Raw genomic sequence first — 24564 nt, forward strand, 5'->3', positions numbered from 1 at the left:
CCCCCCCCCCATATTTATGCACTGACAGAGTTACAGTATTTAAATACTGATAACTAATGAAAAGTCAGACTTTATGGTGAGCAAACAAAACTTTATTTTCTTTTGAAGGGAATCTCAGAGACATCTGATACCTAAAATCTCTTCTCTTGTAAATACCAATACTACACATTCTTATTGGTGGCATTATCTTTGGGATTTTTTAAATATATTTTTACTGACTATGGAAAGGGAGAGATAGAAACATTAATAATGAGAATCATTGATTGGCTACCTCCCACACCCCCCTACTGGGGATTGAGCAGCAACTCAGGGAATTGAATTGAGACCTTCTTCTGGTTCATAGGATGTCGTTCAGCCTCAGAGCCACATCTCCCAGGTCTCTGTGATCTTTTAATAAATGATCTCTTACTTGGAGTTGATGGTGTAACAGCATTGGACATCTGCAGGCATAATGTAATTTTGAGAGTCATGGTGAGGTGGAAATGATGTACATGAGTCTGTGGAGTGTGTAGAATTCATTTTTGAGTAGCTATATCATCAATATTGGAGATTATTTAAAAGATACTGACAATACCTATAATTGCACTTTAAAAGAGAGGGAAGCTTGATCACAGTTTCACATATGTGTCTACTTAAATAATGTTTTTTTACATAAATGTAGAGAGGAGACATGCATTAAAACTTCTCTGGCATCATGAGTTTGTAATTCCATTTCCTATGCCATTTGAACTCACAATGGATCATCCTAGAGGCAAATTTAAAAGTCAGAGAGGCTTCCCAGTTCTTTCCCAGAGATAGAAACAGGAATGTACCTCATACTTAGGGGAGGGTTTTTTTAGTAGCAAAGGAACATTACAGGAAACTTTACAGAAATCAATAGAAAAAGAGGAAATGAACATGTTTAGAGCATGAGAAAATTAAATATAGCACAGTTAAAACATTGAGTTTGATTAATTAATAAACATTATATTTTGGAGGTAAATGACTCAGCATTTTAGAACTCATTTCTATGGAAGTCATCATGTATTAAGTCATCATGTATTAAGTGTTAATAAAATGTTTATTTAATATCATAATTATAAACATGTTATTTTCTGTAGAAAATTCAAAATATAATTTGTCAACATTTGATTGATTAGTTTAAATTAATAAATTGTTATTAGCTTCTATTAATCACATTCAGTGATTAGGATCATCAGTGGGGAAAAAAAGTTTTTCACTGATGATCAGTGAAAAAAGTTTTTCACTGTGAAAAAAATTTTTCACTGCCAGCAATATAGTTTGTGAGAAAACTTCAAAATCAGATCTGGATTTAAATTCTGAGTCTGACACTTGAAACTTTTCTGTCCATGAAAATAATTTCCTCATTTATAAAAGTGCTTATGATGTTGAGGTGAGAAGTTTATGATGAGATTCAATTAGTTATTGTATATGAAAGGGCCTCACATAGTGCCTGATACTTAGTAAATACTTAATAAATCCTACTAGTTATTATTATTCTTTATGTAAACTCAAAAATATAGCAGAAAAAGCCAACTATTATCTGGGATTTATTTACTATAATAAAATGTTTAATATTTTAAAATCTTTAATATTTATGAGACATTGCCCTTTATATTAATAGAATTATAGAAATGAATATAAATAAATCTGATTTAAAATGTGATGCCTATAGGTAGCATTTGCTTTAAGTAGTTCTGGGAAGTATGTTTTGAAGGCAGATGTTCCTCTTACACATGACAGGAGGCAAAGTGAACAAAGGTAAGTGATTTTTAAAAATGATATTGGAGTAACTATTTTTTTAAATTACAATAAATTCTACTCTTTCAGTAAACTTTCTACCATTTATTTGAAGTAAGGAGGCATTTATATATATTTTTAAATCTATACCTTTATATTTATAGGTTGCTAATTGCTTTTTTTAACATTAGTTAATGAAATGTAATCTTGAGGTAATCTGAGTTGTTCATAGTGTAGCTGTGTATCTGAATCTGATGGCTATACATGTGAGACTTTGCCATTGTGCTCTAGGATGTATTTACTATAATAATAGTATGAACATTTGAATGTCAGAAAAGCTCTGTTTAAGAAGTCATGAGCTAAGATTGCCCTTCCACAATACCTGTGTGTTTTCTCCCCCAGCTGAATTTAAATGCCAGCCAGGCCGATTTCAGTGTGGAACAGGGCTCTGCGCTCTGCCTGCTTTCATCTGTGATGGAGAAAATGACTGCGGAGACAATTCTGATGAACTCAACTGTGGTGGGTGATTAATTTTTAACTAAGGAACATAAATCTAATTCTTAACTGATTATGTTCACACTGGCTTTTTTATTATTGATGAGAGTGAGAGAGAGAGAGAGATCACTCAAATTTGTTATTCCACTTATTTATGCATTCATTGGTTGATTTTTGTATGTGCCCTGCCCTGGAAACAAACCCACAACCCTTGCATGTCTGAATGATATCTGGCCAGGGTGTGCCCACACTGATTTAAATGAAGACGCGAGTTTCAGCACAAATACTTTTGCTCTTTTTATCTTTTAGATACACATGTGTGCCTCTCAGGTCAGTTCAAGTGTACCAAGAATCAGAAATGTATCCCAGTAAACCTCAGATGTAATGGGCAAGATGACTGTGGTGATGAGGAAGATGAAAAGGACTGTCGTAAGTCACCTAAGAATACTCTGTCTTAAATTACTTCTGATCCCAACTGAATTGGTCTAAAAATGATTATTATGCATTGGAAATTCACACGATTTTGAAAACTATAATAGCAACTGTGCCTCATAATGCCAAACAATTGTTTATTGGGATGGGTTATTTATTGTAATAATCTCTAAATGAAGAAATTAAAGAAAATTGAAACGTGGGCAATCTTTACTTAAAAGCTACTTGGATATTGTGACAATAATTAAACAAAATTCATTCGTTCAAATCATTCTTAAGCAACAAAAACAGCATTGTGGGTGATTATGGAATTGTTTTATACATTTATTTTTTTGTTGTTGTTCATAGCAAGTAGTTATAGGTAATTTTCAAATGATTAGTCACTTGAAACTAACTCCATTTTAATTAGAAGTTGCTTCCTTTCCCCATAAAATACGTTAAACATATGAGAAGAAATAAAATCTGGGCAAAATAGCAAGAACATTATTTGTTAAAAACTGTAAATAAGATTCTGTTTAAGGTATCCTAACAAGCTACTTCAAAGAACAATAGGAAAATATTTTCCATTTTGTTCACCTCTCATTCCCATCAACTGCCTAAATTCAAATTACTTTAAGTGAAAGAGAAAACAATTTACATACATGTGCATAGGCAGGCAGTCCGTTGCACGAACACACACACACACACACACACACACACACACACAGCTCTGAAGGCTAGATAGAGCACCTGTCAAGTTTCAGGATTTGAAGATATGCTGTGAACATTTCTGTCTTGCGGAAGTTTTATTTTACTCCTCTAAAAATTTTATCAGTAAATAATGTGCAGTCATCCAGCAATTTGATTAAGATGATGCACTCAGAATAAAGTCAGCACCAGTTCTTTATGGTTAGCCATTCTAGAAGCTGATCATTAAGCTCACTAGGATTTGTGATGTGGTTTACAGTCTAAGTCATATGTCCGCCTCTTCCCTCAAAGACTCAACACAACTAGAGATTTTGGTAAGATTTGTGCTTTTTATTTCTTCATTGACTAGTTAGTATATTCCAACTTTAGCAATTTTTTCATTTACAAAACTGCTTATATATAAAATTTAAAATTTATTTATCTGAAAAAAATTATTCCAGTAAACTGCATTAAATGTAGTCTAATTTGGGTGAGACTGTTTTTGAAAACTCTAATTTTTATCAAATACATCATTGGAGAAATATGTTTATATTTATTTCAACTGAAAGATATTAAGAATACATTGTAATTAGAACTTAAAACTCCTCACCTTTGGAGCATCATTAATTAAAAGATGATACATTTTCAACTAGCTTAAGCATGTGTTTGTCTAATTGCTTCATATATTGAGTATCCTTTTTTTGCTCAATATCTCCACCCCTTTACCCAGTAACCCCAGCCCCACAACCATGCTTGTCCAAAGCTGCATTTTAATACGTGTTTTCCTCTTAAGCTGAAAACAGCTGTTCTCCAGACTATTTTCAATGTAAAACCACCAAGCACTGCATTTCCAAGCTGTGGGTTTGTGATGAGGATCCAGACTGTGCAGACGCATCAGACGAAGCCAACTGTGGTGAGTGTTTTGTGACCATGGGTCTTACCTGTTGTGTTCATGTCATTATCTGAGATGGCCATGGTGCAATGAATCTGAACACAATTCTGATGAAACTGAAGTCTTACATAAGAAAGCCCATTTCAATGTTCTCAAAGTCAATAATTTCAGGTTGCCTATTTTGTAAAAAGCAAGGAGGGTAAGGCAAAAGTTTAAGTATTGCTTAGTATAAATCAAAACTATTTCTGAAAATATAGATTTTTAAAAAGATAGGGTAAAACTACCTTCTTTTATTTAAAATATATTTTATTGATTTTGTACAGAGAGGAAGGGAGAGAGATAGAGAGTTAGAAACATCGATGAGAGAGAGAGTCATCGATCAGTTGCCTCTTGCACACCCCCTACTGGGGATATGCCCGCAACCAAGGTACATGCCCTTGACCGGAATAGAACCTGGGACCCTTCAGTCCCCAAGCCGACGCTCTATCCATTGAGCCAAACCGGTCCCGGCTACCTTCTTTTATTTTAGAGGTTGTACATGATATTAGCATTTAATAAATAGAAATGATAAAATACTATTTTCATATTGTTCTCGACTTACTTTTTCTGCCTAAATTCATATGATTTTCCATTCAATCAATGAATAGTAATTCTTAAATATGGTAAAAAATATGTAAGAAAAATAATTAAAGCATTTGTGCTGTTTTAATAGATGACAGTAATCACTTGTTAGTATTTGTTTCTGAAATAGTAATATTTTCACTTCAAGTCATTTATTTTATTTACAATATTTATTCCTTAATTAACACTGAAGAGATGGAGAACATATTCATTTTGTTCAAGGTATTTCATCCTATCTTTAAAATGTTGAAAGCTAGATAGAAGTAAATAATAGTTTGTCAGGTGTAATTTATTTCACAAACAGTTATTAAACATTTATTTGAAACTATCTTATAGGTGAATACACCAAACTTAACATTGTTGGGGATATAAAAAATAATCATCTGGCAATTGATTAGAGAAGACACAGTTTGCCTAACTTAAAGACAGGACTTTCAGGCTTCTTTACAAATTGTGTTAAATTCCTTTGCTATTATAGATTTCACATTTGCCAGTTCGCAGGGAAACATTTTTTTCATCAGTTGTTCTGCCTGGGAGTTTCTGGTCAATGCCTTACTCACTCCCCAAGTCTCTGGATTCCACTACTTGTTCTGTCACTTCACACCTGTGGTTGCATTTCCTGATTTCTTCTCCTACCACTCTTCACCTTATCTAGAATTCTGTGTCATCTGAGAGAATCTTGCTTCTACATTGGTTTAAGAACCTTTTGCTTCTTTTGAACAGTTTTGGTGTATAAACTGCTGCTTGGCTAATTATTTTTAATTAATGTGTTAGCTATAATCACACTAACTGGAGCTTGTGAGAGGAACTTGAGCTTCCCATGGAAGCTTCATACTTTCCACAGCCTGTTTTTTCCAACATGGCACTGAACATGCTCAAACCAAAAGATAGAACTGATTAAAGTGTGTTTTTATTTTCCCTTAAATGCCTGGTGAGGAAACTTGAATCAAGCTACTCAAGCTATAGTAATATAAGGATCAGATTTTTTTTAAGTTAAAGAAAGTGCCTGTTAAATTATAAAGTATTTAAAACTTACTGACTTGTACAGGAAGTTATACAGTAAGCACCTGTACCATTTTAAGTAGATGTTAACATTTGGCCTAAGAGATCTCTTTAAAACACCCAAATCCCAACAATAGCAATTAAAACCCACCTCTATCCTTCTCTTCCTCCACCTGTCCTGAAGCTAGGAGTAGTTATGAATCATTCACATGCTTTCTGTTTACCTTTTTCTATATTGGTAAGCAGTTATTAATTAATATGTACTTAATAGATTATAACATTTTTAATGTTTATATAAATAATTTTATATTTTCTATACTAACTTGAAGCATAAACACTTTCTGGTATTCTAGTGTATTAATGTAAATAACACATTTACATATTAAAGGTTATTGCTATATGTTAGAAGTACTACACATTCATTAGCAAATAAAGCACAAAAAAAATTAATAAAATCTGTTCTATAGACACCAAAAAGTCTCAGTTCTCAAGTTGTCACTTTGCATGAGAGATCATTCAAAGCAGATGTGACAGTATTCAGAGGCAGGATTCTGTCAGTCTTTAGGATAGAAAGTCTGGAATGGGCCTGGGGAGAAAAGCTTTAATACTTATGACTATAAATATAATAAAATAATTCATACTGTTTAATACTGATGACTATAAATATAATAAAATAATTCATACTAATAAAAATTCTGCAAATAACTAAATTTACATGTAAGTAAACTTACATGTAAATTTAGTTATTTGCAGCAGTTTTATTGACTTGCACTTAGAATCACATTTAGTATGTGATATTTGTCTTTCCTTGACTAGCTTATTTTGCATAACATAACCATCTTCAGGTCCCTCCATGCTGTCTCATTTATATGTGGAAACTAATGAACAAATAAACCAATGAATTAAATAGAACCAGAGGCATGGAAACATGGAACAGACTGACAAATCTCAGGGGAAAGAGAGTAGGGTAGAGATTAAATAAAGATCTTAAATGCATATATGCATTATCCATGAACACAGACAATAGGGTGGTAAAGGCGTGGGGCAGGGCGGGAACCAGGTGGTGGGATACAAGTGGAAAAACAGGATGAGGACATCTGTAATATTCTCAATAATAAAAATAAAAAAGAATAACATTTAGCAAATGTTAGACCCATGATTTCAAGATAATTCATAGAAGAGAAGTTCTGTGCTCAAATATGCAGGAAGCATGATGTACTAAATTCTGTATATTGGAAGACAGTGCATACTTACACTTACTCGGTGAAGTCATTTTGTAACATCACAATCTCTCTCTTAGATATTTGGAGGGTGGGGCTATGTACCTTTATGACAGCAGGTGGGAAGGAGGACAGGCCCGCGACCTGTCCTGCACACTCCCTGGGAGTGTGGTGCTCTCTGCTGCCCAATTGGTATGATCTGCATGAGTGCTATAATATCTGCTGTGGATGCAGGCATCTCCACTCATTGCCTGTGTGTCAGTCAATGTCATTTTCATATGTGTGAATATACCTATGTGAGTGTGTGTGTGCGAGTGTGCGAGAGCGCGCACGCACGTGTGTGTGTGTGTGTGTGTGTGTGTGTGTGTGTGTATGAAGAGATAAGTAGAAAAAGAGCCTCTTTTATACTGAAATATTTTGGTTTCAATAAAGCCCTTGAAGGAGAGCCTATCCATAGAAATTGTCTTCTAGCTTTTCTACAAAGAAATGCATGTGAATCATTAAATTGTCTAAGTGGAACACATTTAGTCTTTCTATAACTATCTTCGATAACTTTCACGCATTGACTCTCTCTCTACCAAGAAGATGTACATTATTTGCTGATGTCATTTTTTTTCTCTCTGTCTTAATAATAGAGAAAACTGTGATGTTTAAATTTTGTTGCACAAAACTGAAATGGAGTCCACACAATGAGTGAGGAGGCAGGCAAACTCTTCCAAACTTTGGATTGATCTGTAGTAAAAGCCATAAGAGAAAATCGCTTTTGCCCAGTGAGGTTTATAATTGAGTTTGTCAAAAAGAGAAACTACATATTTGTTTTAATAAGAGCCAATTTGTGTAGTTGAGTTTCTTAAAGAAATCAGGCAAAAATTTAATAGTCCATAACATTGTTGTTTGAAAATTGTTATACTTGCTTCCCTCATCCTTTACCAACTATATTTAATTCTCTAGAAACAAAAAATAAAATAACACACACATATACACATATACACACACAGGCAAAAACTAGTTGTAGATTTATAGCAGTATGTGAGAAGAATAAGTGTTACATACCGTATAATAACACTATGTAAGAAATGTAGAACTTCAACATTTTTTTCTTTCTTTAGCCTACCATTAGAATAAAAATATTCATGTTTGTTTTCATTTATGTTTCTGTTTACATAACATTTAGGTTGGCTATTTCCTTGGAGACTATCCTACCATTTACATTTTCAGGGCTTAATCTATTTTGCTTAATACTATGTTTATATGATTATGCTGTATATTAGTAAATGAAATAAGTAGAGTGAAAGTTGGTAATGCTTTTTTTTTTAACACTAATATCTGGTAATGCATTTATGTATGGAAGACATTTTTGTTTATCCATTTAAGAAAAGTTATATTTGTGTTTATTTAGTTAAAATCAGTTGAGGATACAAACAGCATCAGATTTTACTTATGAAAAGACTATACATTATTATCTATTAACATTTCAGGACAATATATAGTAATGAGAATAAAAGACCTTTTATAGAGTTGTAACTATGCCATTTATTAGCTTTGTGATCTGTGCATAGAGTACTAATATTATGTAGATGACCATTCTGTTAGCCATTCTTATGGTCCAATCAGTCTAGATTCAAAGACCAGGATGCAAGATGTCTTGGCTAGATTTTTCATGCCATTAGACCACTGTTCATAGACGGTTCCTTGTTCAGGATTCATGTGGGAAATAATGTGGGTGGACAGAAAGGTAATGTCGGATGTAGTTTAAGATATGAACTTTGTTATCTCTTTCTAGGTTATAGATGTCAGAGTAAATTATTACTTATTTTGTTGCCCTTTGAAATCTTAACCTTACAATTAACACATTTATTTAATTCAAAAATTTGAAAGATATTATAAAAATATGAACAGAAATTATTCATGAAGAGAGTTCTTTGACCTAAAGAAGTGGCTTGAGCCGGGACTGGTTTGGCTCAATGGATAGAGCGTCGGCTTGGGGACTGAAAGGTCCTGGGTTCGATTCCGGTCAAGGGCATGTACCTTGGTTGCAGGCAGATCCCCAGTAGGGGGTGTGCAAGAGGCAGCTGATTGATGACTCTCTCTCATCGATGTTTCTAACTCTCTATCTCTCTCCCTTCCTCTCTGTACAAAATCAATAAAATATATAAAAAGAAAAAAAAATAAAAGAAAAAAAATAAAGAAGTGGCTTGAAAATATTACTTAAGGGCTAGAAAACAAAAGTAGACAGCAGATCTTCCATATGGATCATGTTATCCATATGATATTAACACTTCCCTTCACTAGGAAGAATGAAAAAAACTGAACAGGGCATAACTTTCTCACCAGCCATTCACTATTATCTAACACCATGTCCATACACTGACCTATCTGAAGCATGATCCACAACTTACCATCTATGTCATGAGGGCCACACATTTGGAAACATTCTTCTTCTTTTTAGTAAATCAATAAATAAACACAAATAAAGTTTTATTTTGGAGTTCATGAATTTTCTTCTACTGAAGTTTTTCCAATTATTATGTATGCTAGAGGGACATCATATCTGGAGTGTTTTTAGGGAATTAAGACATTCTTAAGATTTTAACTCTTTGCATTATGCAAATCATTTAAGGAATTGGAATAGTGTTTTTTAAAAGGGTGTCTGCATTGTAATACTATTCTAAAGTTCCTCCCATTATAGGTAAAGAGTAAATAATATTGAAGATATATAAGTAGAGAAAATCAATTCTAGAACTATTGTGGTCAATTTTTCTTATTAATTTGTTATGAATAAATGATTGGTAAATAGATTAAAGTACAAGTGTTTTTAAGAATAAACTATTTGGCCAAAACCAGTTTGGCTCATTGGATAGAGCACATGTGTCAAACGCAAGGCCCGCGGGCCAAATCCGTCCCGCCAGGCCTTGCAATGTGGCCCGCACCGCGCTGTCATCACTGCACTCCACTGCGTTTCCATCACAATGACAGTTTATGACTGTTCAGTAAACCATTCGGCCCGCGATTTAGGCTGGATTTTAGATTTTGGCCCCTTCTCTGATTGAGTTCGACACCCCTAGGATAGAGTGTTGGCTTGCAGACTGAAGGGTCCTGGGTTCGATTCTGGTCAAGGGCATGTGTCTTGGTTGTGGGCACATCCCCAGTGGGGGTTGTGAAGGAGGCAGCTGATTGATGTTTCTCTCTCATCAATGTTTCTAACTTCTCTATTTATCTCTCTTCCTTTCTGTAAAAAATCAATAAAATATATATTAAAAAAAGAATAAACTATTTGTTCATGCTAACATTATTTACTCTTATTGTACTGTCAAAAACTTTGACCATGCGAAGTGAAGTTTATTAACACTCTGCTTTGTTCCAATTTTGAAAAACTCTTATAATAAGAAAGCTTTTTTAAAAAACCATGACACTTGTTCATTGATCACTGGGCATGGACTGTTCAGATCTTTGTTTGGAAAATGCAGTTAAGTCTTGGCACTTAATGTTGTATTTGTTGGCACTGAAACAAATTCAAGAAATGGGCATGCTAAAAACTTAAGTTTAGAACAATTAAACTAAAAGTAATTACATGTGCCTCTTTTTACTAAGAGCATGGCTATCTAAGAGCTATCAGTTATTAATTTAAGATTAGTATTCATATTCATATTAATTTAAGATTATGAATACTAATCTTAAATTCCAGAGCTTCTTTCATCTAATTTTATTTTCACAGCTGCAATTTACTACTTCTTGGTAGTGCAAAATTATCCATCCATTTGGTTTCATTTTTTGGCTCAATGATATATCTTAGTAAGTTAGTGACAGATGGAATGTGTTCATTAATGATGCTGAATTAACACAAAATGCATTTCTAACCACACACACACACACACACACACACACACACACACAATAAAAAATGACGGAGCTGAAAATGTCAAATCCACTAAGTTCCATGTAGAGTGCATATAAGCATATAATGTTCATGGAATCTGATGAAAAGGGGTCATTGAGGTCATGTGGCTAAAGTAGGGCCACAGTTGTCTTCTATATAAACAAATAAACAAACAAACAAGCTCACAATGTTTTATATCTAAAGACCTCATGTTATAAATGAAACCTGTTTTTTCAATCCTTTCCAATGGAAATTTTGTCTTTGTTTAAGGAATCTCAAAGTAATTTTTTTTTACATTCTTCTTTAGGCCAAATAATTCCATTTTATTTAATCTCTCTCCATGGGTTCTATTTTTCATTCTGTTAATCTCTCTCCTAAAACCTTCCCAATTTCTATGCTTTGTTTATGAGCTGTGGAACAGAATGAAGCATTTTTAGTCAGGTAATATGCTATCCTCTGTTCTCCATTACTGTATGCCCACTTTTGTGTTCCAATATTGTGTTTGATTAAAAGCACATAAACACAAAACACAATCAGTGTTCATTCTGCTGATCTTCAATTAGAGAGATTTCATATGCACTCTGCCGGCTTTTCAATGTTATCTATTAATGAACTGTTTTTATGCCTTTTTAAAGGTTCTAATTAAGTCTACTCTCTCCCTTTGTATGCCCTTCCCTGACTTTTCAGCTCTAATGTCCCCAGCATTGAGATATAATATATTCTTTTGGTCAGATTTTATTTATCCAGGTCTTAACAACCCTGTGAAAGCATCAATCAAGTATGAACATACATATGGAGAAGTTGGCATTTGGGATTATTTTTATAATAACACAGACACATTTAATACAGTTCTAAACAGGGACAGAATTATCCAAATACTGTTACCTTACTCCAGTAGAATCTTAACCGTATTATACCTTTTTAGGTTTACAGGAAGGAGTGCCCATTTTGTTTATCAAGTATAGGTGCTTAGATATCAGGTATTTTAAGTTCTTGTATTGTAGTCCTTATGTGGGTAGACAAGTTTCAAAGAAATTTTTGGAACTATTTAGAAGGGAAAGTACAGATAAAGAGCTGAATATAGCAGTCACTGTATGTTCTCTAGTGTTATAACATTTTAGAAATATGACCCTGTACTCAGGCTGTATTATAAAACTTGAAGGTGAGGCCACATCACCAGTAACTTGGACACTTTTTCCTTCTTTCACATGATTTTTTGTCACTACCTTACACTCTGTTTTGTTTTGTCATTTTTTTGCACCATATTTATTGCTCAGAAATATCTCCTTGTATAATAGTGAAGAGAAATAACTTTGGATAGTGAAGCGTGTATATTTTATATGTAATAGGTTCACAGGCAGGTGTAGCTTGGGATATTATTTCAAAATCTGGACATTTATCTTCTAGTGAAAGTAGATAAATGAAATCTGGACATTTATCTACTAATTAAGATAGTAAGAATGGTTGTCCTCTACACCAAAGACACACATTGAGAGCCCTGATACAAATGTATTGACTCCCATGGGTTATTCATGGTCAGTGAATCCATGTCTATGATGAAAGGCCATCAGCCCAACCTGAATGTGCAGTCCTATAAGTGAGTCAAGGCCCAGTGCAGCAATGTATCTTCTCAGTGAAGCTGCAGCCTCAATCCCTTAAACTCTAGAAGAGAGGGTGGTAAGAGACAGGAGAGTTACCACTAGGTGGGGGCCAGAATCAGGGAAAATGTGGACATAGGGAAGCTCTCAGCTCTTGTTCAGGACCAAGGCTGAGCTGCAAGTTACTATGGTGAGTGCTGTCGGAAGCATCCCCTTTCTGTGCTTTGGTGAGAATCCATCCCTTCTCCACAAGGGCATTGCCCACTCAGGGCACATTTTTATTAGACATGCCACTGCTACATGCAGGTGACTTTCTGAAAATATTCATTATTTAGGTAGTTCAAACCAATCAGATATGAACACTAAAGATGATATTTATAGTATTTTAGTTTTATTTTATTTTATTTTATTTTATTTTATTTTATTTTATTTTATTTTATTTTGCTCTTATTAAATGCAGCTCTGGGCCATGGTTTTTTCTTTGTGGGGAAAAAAAAAAAGCTGAAACTAAATCAAAATGATTTAATTATCTATAGGGATGAAAGCCAAATATTCCAAGTCTTAAATGTAGAAGTAATGCGAGTTTTCACATTTAATCATAAAAGAAGGCTATTGGGGAATACTTAAAGAAAAATACGAGCTATCTTTTTAAGATTTCAAAAAACCTGGACTTTAAATCCCATTGGAAATGGGATTCTCTTTTTATCAATAAACAGATGACAGAACTGCAGACTTCTATAAAGGACCAACTTAATTATGTGTTGAGATCTCCTGCTGAGGTGGAGATGATATCTGCTTACTATGGAACAAACAGTTCTGCAAATGACAGCAAACTCACATGGTCCCTGGCATGTGAATGCCTGCCAAGTGAATACAAATAGTTTTAATAAATGCTCTTTTCCTTTAAAAGTATATCTTCATGGCATAGGCAATTTCATCTTAACATGGTCAGTGTCTTCTTCTTTAGATGGTTTCAGTTTAGAACAAAATTAGTACGTTTGGCTCTCCAGCCACGTTCTTTAGGGAAATGTGGAATTTCTCAGCTGAATGCCTTCTTCGGTGAGGGTTGTATTTGAGCAGGCAACAGCAGACAGCCACAGTGATGGATTTCCTATCGGAAACCTCAGTTCAGATCTGTGTCTAAAGGGATTTTCTCTAAAGCTAACATTCTTAAACATTGGCAGAGGAAGGAAAACCAATGTTAATACCTCTGCAGTGTATAAGAAATTTAAGACTGAAGATAAAGGATTAAGATGGTTTTACTTTTTTTTCTTAGGCCTCTATACGTAATCTTTGAGATGTCAACTCCATATCTGAGGTCCAATGTGATGGAATTGTGCCTTAGTGTTTGTGTCTGCAAGTGTACTACCTTTACCTTTTCTATAGCTAAAATAATGCAACCAATCTGTCATTATTATACCTTTTACAAATAACACATTTAGGGCTTCTTTTAAAGCTCACTTTTATTATATTTTCAATTTGTAATGTGTACTTCAAAAGTTCATATTTCCAAATATCTGTGAAATGTACTCTTTTAAGATATAACATATTTTCAAGATTTTTAAATACTCTGCCATGGTTGTATATCAAAAGCATGCTTCATAAATGCTTTGGGAAAATGATCTACTTAATTAAATGTATTCACACAAGTAAATATGTAGATATCACATTAGTAGTATGCTAGAATGGAAAGGACAGCAAAAAAGTGTGGCCTCATGATTGGCTGACCATGTATAATACTAAGCGTACGAACCTCCATAAGCTTTGTCTTCTTAGATGTAAAATAAAATTATTAAGAGAATTAAGCAAGATTATATTTTCACCTGACACAAAATAGGTTGTAATTAAATTTTCCTCTTCTTCTGGATTTTTTTTTTTATACTGTTAGAAATAGGGAGATGAATACTGTTTAAGTCTAGTATTTGGAGACTAGATTTTTATATATTTATCTGCATCTGGATACATATTTTTCACAATGTACTATATCTTGTTCAGTTGCATATCTGTTTCTATTTCCATTTTGTAAAAGATGAGCAGTCATTTTGGCAGTATCCAAAGAAAGGGCTCTATCAATATATAAAGCCATTTTAAGTCTAGAACATTGTAAAACGATTCAGAAGGTGGCTAGAAGCAAAGCAATTAGACTTGTAAAGTGAAGAAACAATTGTAAAATTTTGTTTTTAAGTTAAATTTTCTTTGTTGATTTATGTGAAGACTTCCCTGTGAAGGTCATTCCTGGATAAGACAGAATCCTCTCTTCTGGAGGAATTAATAACATGTTTGCTTTTTGGGGGAGTCTATTCATCTTTTATATTCTCATCAGTCTTTGGTGTTTGGTAAAAGGTTCATTTTTTTTTTTTTTTTTTTAAGATTCCACATGATTTCTTTTTCTTTTCTTTTTTTTTAAATATATTTTATTGATTTTGTACAGAGAGGAAGGGAGAGAGATAGAAAGCTAGAAACATCGATGAGAGAGAGTCATCGATCAGCTGCCTCTTGCACACCCCCTACTGGGGATCTGCCTGCAACCAAGGTACATGCCCTTGACCGGAATCGAACCCGGGTCCCTTCAGTCCCCAAGCCGACGCTCTATCCATTGAGCCAAACCTGTCTCGGCTAAAAGGTTCATTTTAAAGAAAGGTTTCAGCTCAAGTTGTTGGCTAAAAGAGGACGAGGGTTTGGTTACTAAAAATAACGACGTGTTCCCTAGCCTATTTGGCTCAGTGGATAGCCCAAAGGCTCAAGGACTGAAGCATCCCAGGTTCAATTCCAATCAAGGACCCGTACCTTCATTGCAAACACAATCCCCAGCTCCTGTCTGAGTGCACGTGAGAAGCAACCAATTGATTTGTTCCTCCTGGTCCCTGTCCCCTCCACTCCCGCTAAAAATCAATGGAAAAATATGTTCAGGTGAGGGTTAACAAATAGTAAAATAATAATAATAAATACAAAAAATAATAATAAATGGTAACCAAAAAAACAGTAGTAGATATTTGTGAGATTCTGATACTTGAGGATTTTTCCCCACACTTATTTTTATTGAACTTCCAGCCTCCTTCCCAACCCTCAGGTTTGCTTATCTATTATTTGAATTGGATTTTATTAACATACTAGAAGTCCAATGCATGAAATTCATGCAAGAGTAGGCCTTCCCCCGCTGCCAGCACCGGCTTCCCTCTGGCACCCGGGACCCAGGCTTCCCTTGCAGCCCCGGCTTCATCTGGAAGATCATCCAGAAGAATGTCTGGTCTAATTAGCATATTATACTTTTATTATTATAGATGTTTAAGTATAATTAACTTATAGCATATATCTCTGCCTATTATAAAAATGATGTAAAATCAGAAACTGGGATTTAAAAAAGAGGATGATATAATAAAATTTAATGGAGGCCATAAGGTGTGTCAATCACTCTCCCATAACACTCAGAGAAAACTTCCAATTGGGTGGTATTGATATTGTTATTATGGTTGTTCTTATTTCCATTTAATAGGTGATAAAGTGAGAGTCAGAAAGATAAGGCCAATTACCCAGGTTAATTAACTGGTAACATGGAATTAAACTGACATCAGTCCAGCCTCAGGGAAAAATAGATCTCTACATTCTCATTTCACTGTAACTAGACACGGTTTTGCCTTTAACTAGCATTGGGACTTGGAGAAGTCACATAAGGTTTCTAAGGCTGTTTCTTATAATTTGAGTCCTGGATACAATTATTTTTCTCTCAGGTAGTAATTTCATAATCTTTAAATAACAAGAATGTGAATATATTGTAGTTCATATAATAATACCAATAGAGTATACTAGTATTTATTATCAGAATTTGTCATATAAATTGCTACCATTTTCTTACTGATCCTTTTCTGTCCAGTTAGTTGCCATATCTAAAAGAAGATAAATTATCTAATACAAAGAATGCTCATGTAATTGAGAAGTATTTAAGTTCATTGTTAACTGAAACTGTTTCAAATTAATAGATTATATTAAAATAATGAGTTCAATAAATATGCTTCATATAGATATATAAATCTTATGGAAAACTATTTCTTTATTATATCAAAACAGTTTTCATCAATATATAAGAATGAAAGTTTGTCCAAATCTCTTTAGTAGAATGAAATTAGTTTCCATTATTGAATTAGTTATTGCATTCATTAGAATTAGAAAATCTCAGGAGAAAACCTGAGATTCTGTGTTTTCAACCTCAAGAGATTTACAGATTAATATAGTGATGAATACATTTTATCAACTCATATACTTACAATTTCAATGCTTTTTATAAACTTTTTGAGCATCCATTGGTTTGAATAGAGTAAAATCAATATATATATATATATATATATATATATATATATATATATATATATATATTTTTTTTTTTTTTTTACTTCATCCAGGAAATTTAATTCCAGTTTATCCCTTTCTTCTTCCTCCTTTCTTATCATCTCTGTCCTTTTTTAGATCTCATCATTTTAATATTTCCTCTTAGTTTTCTTTTTCACATTATTCTTTCCTTATTTCCCCCCAATTCCAATAAGATTTAACACAGTAAATGTAGTGTGGATTCCAAGTATTTTGTTTTCTTACTTCAACATGGTACCTAGATGAATGAGTTTGGAATTTCTTGTACCATCATTTGAAATCCAATGTATATTCCATTTACCAAAAGAAATTTGTTAGTCAAATATTGGGGAAAGGAAATGGCTATTATACTTAATCTTCTCTACATTATACATATTTCCTTTTGTGTCTACTAAAATTAATCTTCTATCAACACTGCACTCCAGATTATTGACAATGCTTGCCTCATAATTACATCATTCCACATTTTAGTTATTCCCTCAAGATTTGTGCCATTTGTAAGTATGACAACACTGTATTTTATATTCGTATATGATTTCTTAATAAATTAAGATCGGGTATATTGGCATACTATCAGAGTAATCCATCCAAGTTGCCATCAATATTATCCTTTAGGTCCAGTTTTTCACCATTTTAGAATTAATTTTGAAACTATTATTCAAAACCAACTATCATCTATTTGAAGACATATTGAATTTTGGTTTGTAGATACAGCATGCCCAAATGTTGCAATGATAAATCATAGTAAGTATGACTTATTTTGTTGTCTCACCCACTGTCCTGTATAACATTTGGTTTTCTATTTCTCCCAGACACTTTTTTTCTTCTAGGGTTCTTCATAAGGTAATCTATACCAATGTGTAAGTCTTATGTTTAGCATATTGTTTGTAAACTTTGAGGAATATACACATTCATTTCTTGTTGGTGTTTTTTGTGTTGTTGTTTTTTTGCATTTATTTCATAGCCTGCTGTCTCTCTGATAAATATGATACAGTGTTTTCATAGGAGGCAAGCAAGCCTATTAAAAGGTGAATAAAGACATCTGACTGGGAAGTGCACTACTAAGGTTTGTAAAAACCTTTGGAAATACAGCCAAGCAAACAATCATGTACTGTAAGCAGAATCTTAAAAAAAAAAAAAAAAAAATCAATACCTTGCTTATGAGGCAGCCAATAAGGAAATGATAAAATTAAGGTTAATGTGATCCTTTATTAATAATTTAGCATCTAGTTAACTGTAAGTCTTGTAAGGGGCATGTTCTGCGTTGAGAGTGAGGGCATATATATGGACACTAATTGTTTTCCTTAGCATGTAAAATATGCCAGTTTATGGAGGAGAAAAACCCACAAAGTTCAGAAATAACAAATTCTATCACTGAATGTTATACAATATTGTTGATATTTATCTCTGATTGTAAATTATACTCACTGCATGACTATCATTTTTTCCCCTCTGGTATATACCTGTTGCTGCTTCATGGTTTTGGGTAAAGGCAAAACTACATTTTTTTTTCTTTTAAACTTTAGCACAACTTTTGAGACACATACAATTTTATTCATCTCTTAGAGTCCACAGAACTGAGATCTTAGTGTCTGATGGCAAAGAAAAAAAGCACTTTGTTTGGGGGTATTATTTGTGATATAGCTTTAGAATGGGCGAAAGTGAGGATATTGGAGTCAGACAATATGAATTCAAGTCCTGATTCCACAGTTTAAGAGCTGTGGCCTTTGGGATAAGTAATTTACTTTAACCTGAGCTTTAGAATTCTCAGCTGTTCAATACACTTTTGCTATGAAGTTACTAAGAGGATTATATAAATCAGGCTTAGCCTTGAACCTGGCACAGAAAACCCCCCACAACAAATATTAGCTGTTATTATTGTATATGTTTTTAATTTATTTTTTATTGTTGACAGTATTACAGATGTTATTATTGTTTTTAAGTTACAATATAAAAGTCAACCTGCAACAAAAATACAAATACTGCTCATAACATTATTTACTTATGAATCTTTTCAGAGAATCAAAATTTACTCTATAAACTATAATGCAATAAAAATGCCAATGTTATAAAAAATAAAATACAATTCTATTTGAAATGATAGATCTATGTGTTACTTCTAGTCACTAAATCTAGTAAAAAATCAAATCATTGATCTCTAGTCAAATCTGGTCACTAGAGTCATTTCATTTTGTATGATATACTCAATATTCTTTTCAAAGACTAATGTGGTTTGTTATTACCTATTGTATATTTCATCATTGTATGCCATCCTGTTTGCTTTATAAGCATAAACACATAAGCTGAGAACAAGGTAGTAATCTAGAATATACAGGCCAAAGAATCCACCATGGCAGTTACACATTCTGTGTTTCTGTATTTAGTAATGTAGTAATTTCCATCTTTACTTTGGCATAAACTTAAATAAGTAAGTACCTGAAATTCATTGGTCAGAAAAGGAAGAGGCTAAATACATATGCTCTCCTCTGTGGAGGAGAAATAGCAAGAGAAGTTCTACACAAAGCCTTGACCGCCGGTAGAGCTGGTCCTCACCAATGGTGGTCTTTATGATCTCTCACCACTCATCCTTCCTCGGCTTCAGCCACCCTTGTCACCTTGTGTTCCTTAGACACTCCTGGCCTGTTCAGGTCATGTTTCAACTTGGGATGCCCCAACTCTCAGATAATGGCATGATTCAATCCTTTTCTCTTTGTCAGCTTTCAAGGCCACGCTCTTAATATAGCATTTTCAGATTATATTATTTAAAATCTCCCCTCTGCACACATGCCCTACCCCCTTCTTCTTTTATTTCTCACTGTAGCATTTATTACCCTCTAATAAATAATAAACTATTTTTAATCTTGATAATCTTTCAAATCCCCACTTTGCCATTAACATATAAACTCAATGAAGGTAGAGATTTATGTCTGCTTTATTCATTCGTCTAAGTCCTATAAGCTCAGGACAGGGCTTATTATATGGTCAGCCTTATGCATGTTTTTAGAATAAATGATTATATAAATCCTTTGTTAAGTTGGGTTTTCCCAGAATTAGCACAAGCACTCCCAAATATATGAGTACAAGTGATTCACTGGGGAGATTAATCTAAAAACCACTGGTAAGATGGTGGGGAAGTTAACTAAGAAGAAAAAGGAAAATAGAGGATTCATTACTGTGCAGATTACTTCAAGAAGGGGATCCATTCTACCAGGAAACTTTAGGATAGAGTAGAACAAAGGATAGAGCTGACATATTTATTCAGCTACTCCTGCCTGGCATTGTAGAAGGGCTACTCTTGGAAAGGGAGGGACATTGATGCCTGGAAAGACATTTTCAAATTGGGGCTAAGCAGAGTCACATATGGTTACATTTAAAAGTCACTGGCTCAGCATGGACAAGTACGGTAGATATGCAGGATAGGAGATATAGGATGCTTCAAATCCATATAACAGAGCAAAACTTTGTCACGTGGGTTTAAAGAGTATAGAACATCTCTATATTGAGGGGATACTGAACAGCTCCATGTGTTGTCTACTTTGGCTACCACCATACATTTTCAACCAAACCTTTGTATTCAGCTGATATCAGATGTAAATACCGTATTTTCCGGCGTATAAGACGTCCACTGTGTTCTAGTAAAAAGCCTGCTCAGATTGGCCAGAGTCAGAGAAGCAATCTATTAAAAAAAGAACTGGTGTTGCCTCGGAAGTGAGGGGTAGTCTTATACAACGAATATAGGCCAAAACCTATGTTTTAACTGTAAAATTAGGAGGTCGTCTTATACGCCGGAAAATACGGTATGCATTAAATTTATTTTTAAACATTTAAAAAGAGAATTCTGAAGACTATCTAAATGCATGAGGGACACAAGGCCATGTTATTATGAATCCATATAATTAGATTATAGTCTAAAACTCATACACATCAGTCACACAAGCCCAGCATGTGCCCTTGACCAGAATTGAACCTGGGACTCTTCAGTCTGCAGGCCAATGCTCTATCCACTGAGCCAAACTGGCTAGAGCAGGCTCTCTTAATAATTTCTTTACAGCCTTAAAAACAAAGCCCATGGTATTATCCCTACTTTCTATAATCTTCTCTATTGAAACGATTTTGTGTATGAAAACAAAACATGAGTTGACAATAGAGAATTTAGGTTAGCAAAAGTGAGATCACCCACCAGACAATGGTGTTGCTTAAACATGCTTTCCTGTCATCCACACTATCCTCCAGAGAGGAAAAATATTATTTCAGGCACTGTTAGCAACACAAACAATAAATTCTCTAAGTTATTTGGGATGTGGAGAAGAAAATAAAAGAAACCTGCATTCTAGATGCATATTAAATATTCTTATCTATGATGGGCAATAAAGAAAGAGATAATTAATACTTTATATGTTATCAAATAAAGTGTTAAATGATTCAAGGTAAAAGCTGTTTAAGAAAAATAATGATACCATTCAATCCTGATAATGTTAAATAAAATATTCACAATACTAGAAAAGTAAAATAACTATTTTAATGCAATTGAATTTATACTAAAATAAAATGTTTATTTTAGAGAAAAAATGACAATATTAGAATTTTCAAAAACTAAGGTCATATTGAATAAGTAATGAAATAATGTGTGTTTTGTATATAAAATGAGTGTATATATACTTATGTATATATGCACATGTGTATAAAATATGCATATCTATGTGTGCATATATATATACGTATATTTATATAACTTAACTTTTCAAAGGATTAAACTACTACATTTTATTTATTTATTTCTTTAATTTTTACTCATTGATTTGAGAGAGAGAAAGGAAGGGAGAAAGGGAGAGAGAGAGAGAGAGAGAGAGAGAGAGAGAGAGAGAGAGAGAAAGAGAGAGACATGGACTGGACTTGGTGTTCCAATTATTTATGCATTCATTGGTTAATTTTTACATGTGCCCTGACTGGAGATGGAACCCAAAACCTTAGTGTATCAGCGGGGACACTCCAAACAATTAAGCTACACAACCAGGGCTATGGTACTAAATTTTAGATAAAATTGAAACCACAAAATAGAAGTGTTAAAGAAAAAACAATAAGTATTTGAATGATTTGCTATTCAATTTGTTGGCATAATTTTTACTTCAACATTCTTGACTGAATTTATTAGTATGTATTTCCAAAGCATATTCAGTAGAAAAATGATTTAGAGCAGTTGCTTAAAAACAGAGATTTTTCTTTGAAAACTATGATTGCTCTTAATGTTCCCACATGCATACACAATAGCACACCAAAGATACCTCATTTATTATAAACTATACAGTTAGAATTATTTTTCTACAGAGATGCCTAGCAGCAAAAAGTAAGAATAATGTGAAACAACTTTTTAAAAAAAAAGTTTTGGAACCTATTTCTCCAAGATTTTAAATAGACATAGTTTAAAATGCAATGATAAATATAACCGCATATAAATCCTGATGATTATGAGAGTCTGTCTGACTGCTAACTCTCTCTCTCCCATACTCCTTTACTAAGGCATTATAAAATGTGATAATTGTCACTAAATAAAAGTTATTTTGAAACAGATAGTGACACTTAATTGTAAAGAAAGTATTTTTATTGTAAATATTAGTTATCTTCATATTCAAATTGGGGGGGGATTGAAAACTAAACTCTAGAGGACTGTTTTACTAAACTAAGGTATATTTACAAGATAAATATTACCTACAATAATAAAAGCAGAATATGCTAATTAGACCAGATGTCCTTCTGGATGAAGCCAATGCTGTGAGTGAAACCCAGGTTCTGAGTGCCTGCTGGTGGCTGGAGAGAAGCCCGGGTCCCAGGTGCCAGAGGAAAGCTGGTGCTGGCAACCAGGGAAAGGAAGGCCTACTCTTGTATGAATTTCATGCTTCTAGTATACTCATAAAACTGATTTATATAAGGACTAAAGGTCCAGCGTACAAAATTCTTGCACTGGTAGAGTCTCTAGCGGCTGCCAGCCATCGGCCAGGGCCTCCCTCCCTTCCCTCAGCTGGCCCTGCCCCCTGGGAAAACTCCCAGATGACCTCTTGGTCGAGGGGATGGTTTGCATACTACACTTTTATTATATAGGATTTTAATGAGCTATGAACATTATTTTTTTTGTTATTTTTGGTGAAATAAGCAGTGTACAAAATTTTATTAACTTATTGTCACAAAGAAACATAATCAAGTTTATCTTTGTGTTGTGTAGCTCAAATGCATTTATATTATATGTATATGTATATGTACAGTATATTACATTGCATTATCTTTCCATAAAAAGTATATGTTACTTATATAAATTTTTATAATTTATAAATTGCTATTTTTCAAGAAATACAATTATAATGAAGCTAAAATATTTTATAGATCTGATAATTAAAAATATATACAAATAATAAAAGTAAAACACATTTTCATTTAAAAGAATATTTTAGCTTCATTATAATTGTATTCAAGGATATTGTAACCTATTAAAATTGTAGATAAGAACGTATTTTTCCCACAACATTTAAACATCTTAATGGCTCTAACACTTACGTGTGTCCTGAACAAGTTACCAACCTTTGATCTTTGCACATAAAATAAATAGAATGTTTCACAAAGTTGTAGTAAAACCTTTTATTCACTTAAAACAAGATAATAAATATAGAGCATTAAAAACACTGCCTGCAACATAGAAGTTTTAAATATCACCTTTCTTCCACGTTTATATAGCTTGTTTATTATAAAATTGGCATTATAGTCCACTTCTTTTATATTTTAATTTACTATTTATTAGTTTTTATTTACTAAGTAATTATCTATTTATTTAATATTATTACTACAGTAGAGGTCTGATGCACAAAATTCATACACGGTGGCAGGGAAGGTCCCTTGGCCTATCCTGCACCATCTTGCAATCCTGGACTCCTCGCTCCTAACCTCCTGCCAGCTCACTCCTTACCACTTGGCTCCCTGCTCCTTAGTGCTGCCACAGAGGTGGGAGGCTCCTGCCACCACTGCTGTGCTTGCCAGCCCTGAATCTGGCTTCTGGCTGAGTGATCTGTAGGAGCACACTGTGGGAGCACACTGACCACCAGGGGGTAGCTCCTGTGTTTAGCATCTGCCCCCTAGTGGTCAGTGCACATCATAGCGACCAGTCTTTCTCCACATTCTGCTCTAAGGGTCACTGGGCTTTTGTAGGTATAGAGTAGAGACCTGGTATATGAAATTCATGCACTGGAGGCAGGGTCCCGCAGCCTGGCCTTCACCCTATCACAGTCTGGGACCTTTTTGCTATCTTGGCTGTCTGCCAGCTGGCTTAGGCCTGATCCCACCACTGCCACTGTGCTTGCCAGCTATATTCTGGATTTCTGGCTGAGTGGTGCTCCCACTGTAGAAGTGCACTGACCACCAGGGGGAAGCTCCTGCATTGAGTGTCTGCTTCATAGCAACCAGTCTTTCTTGTTATTCTGCCATAATGATCTCTTAGGCTTTTATTATGTAGCCTAGAGGTCTGGTGCATGAAATTCATGCACTAGGAGGGGTGCCCCTAGGCCAGCCTGCACCCTCTCCAATCTGGGATTCCTCTGGGGATGTCTGATTGCTGATTTAGGCCCAATCCCCTAAACCAGAAGTCAGACATCCCTCTCAAAATCGGGACTCCCAACT

At 34.0% G+C, this 24564-nt stretch overlaps 1 protein-coding gene across 1 annotated transcript in view; it reads left to right on the forward strand.

The window, feature by feature from the left end:
- LRP1B (LDL receptor related protein 1B) overlaps positions 1–24564 on the forward strand; it is a 1573107-nt gene that overhangs the window by 1394615 nt on the left and 153928 nt on the right. Inside the window, exons 64-66 of the mRNA XM_036421500.2 lie at positions 2143–2259; positions 2545–2664; positions 4127–4246. Coding sequence (XP_036277393.2) covers positions 2143–2259; positions 2545–2664; positions 4127–4246 — 357 coding nt within the window. The remainder of the gene's footprint in view (positions 1–2142; positions 2260–2544; positions 2665–4126; positions 4247–24564) is intronic.

The sequence above is a fragment of the Pipistrellus kuhlii genome, unplaced genomic scaffold, assembly GCF_014108245.1.
Source record: "Pipistrellus kuhlii isolate mPipKuh1 unplaced genomic scaffold, mPipKuh1.p scaffold_m20_p_7, whole genome shotgun sequence".
In the NCBI taxonomy this organism is placed as follows: domain Eukaryota; kingdom Metazoa; phylum Chordata; class Mammalia; order Chiroptera; family Vespertilionidae; genus Pipistrellus; species Pipistrellus kuhlii.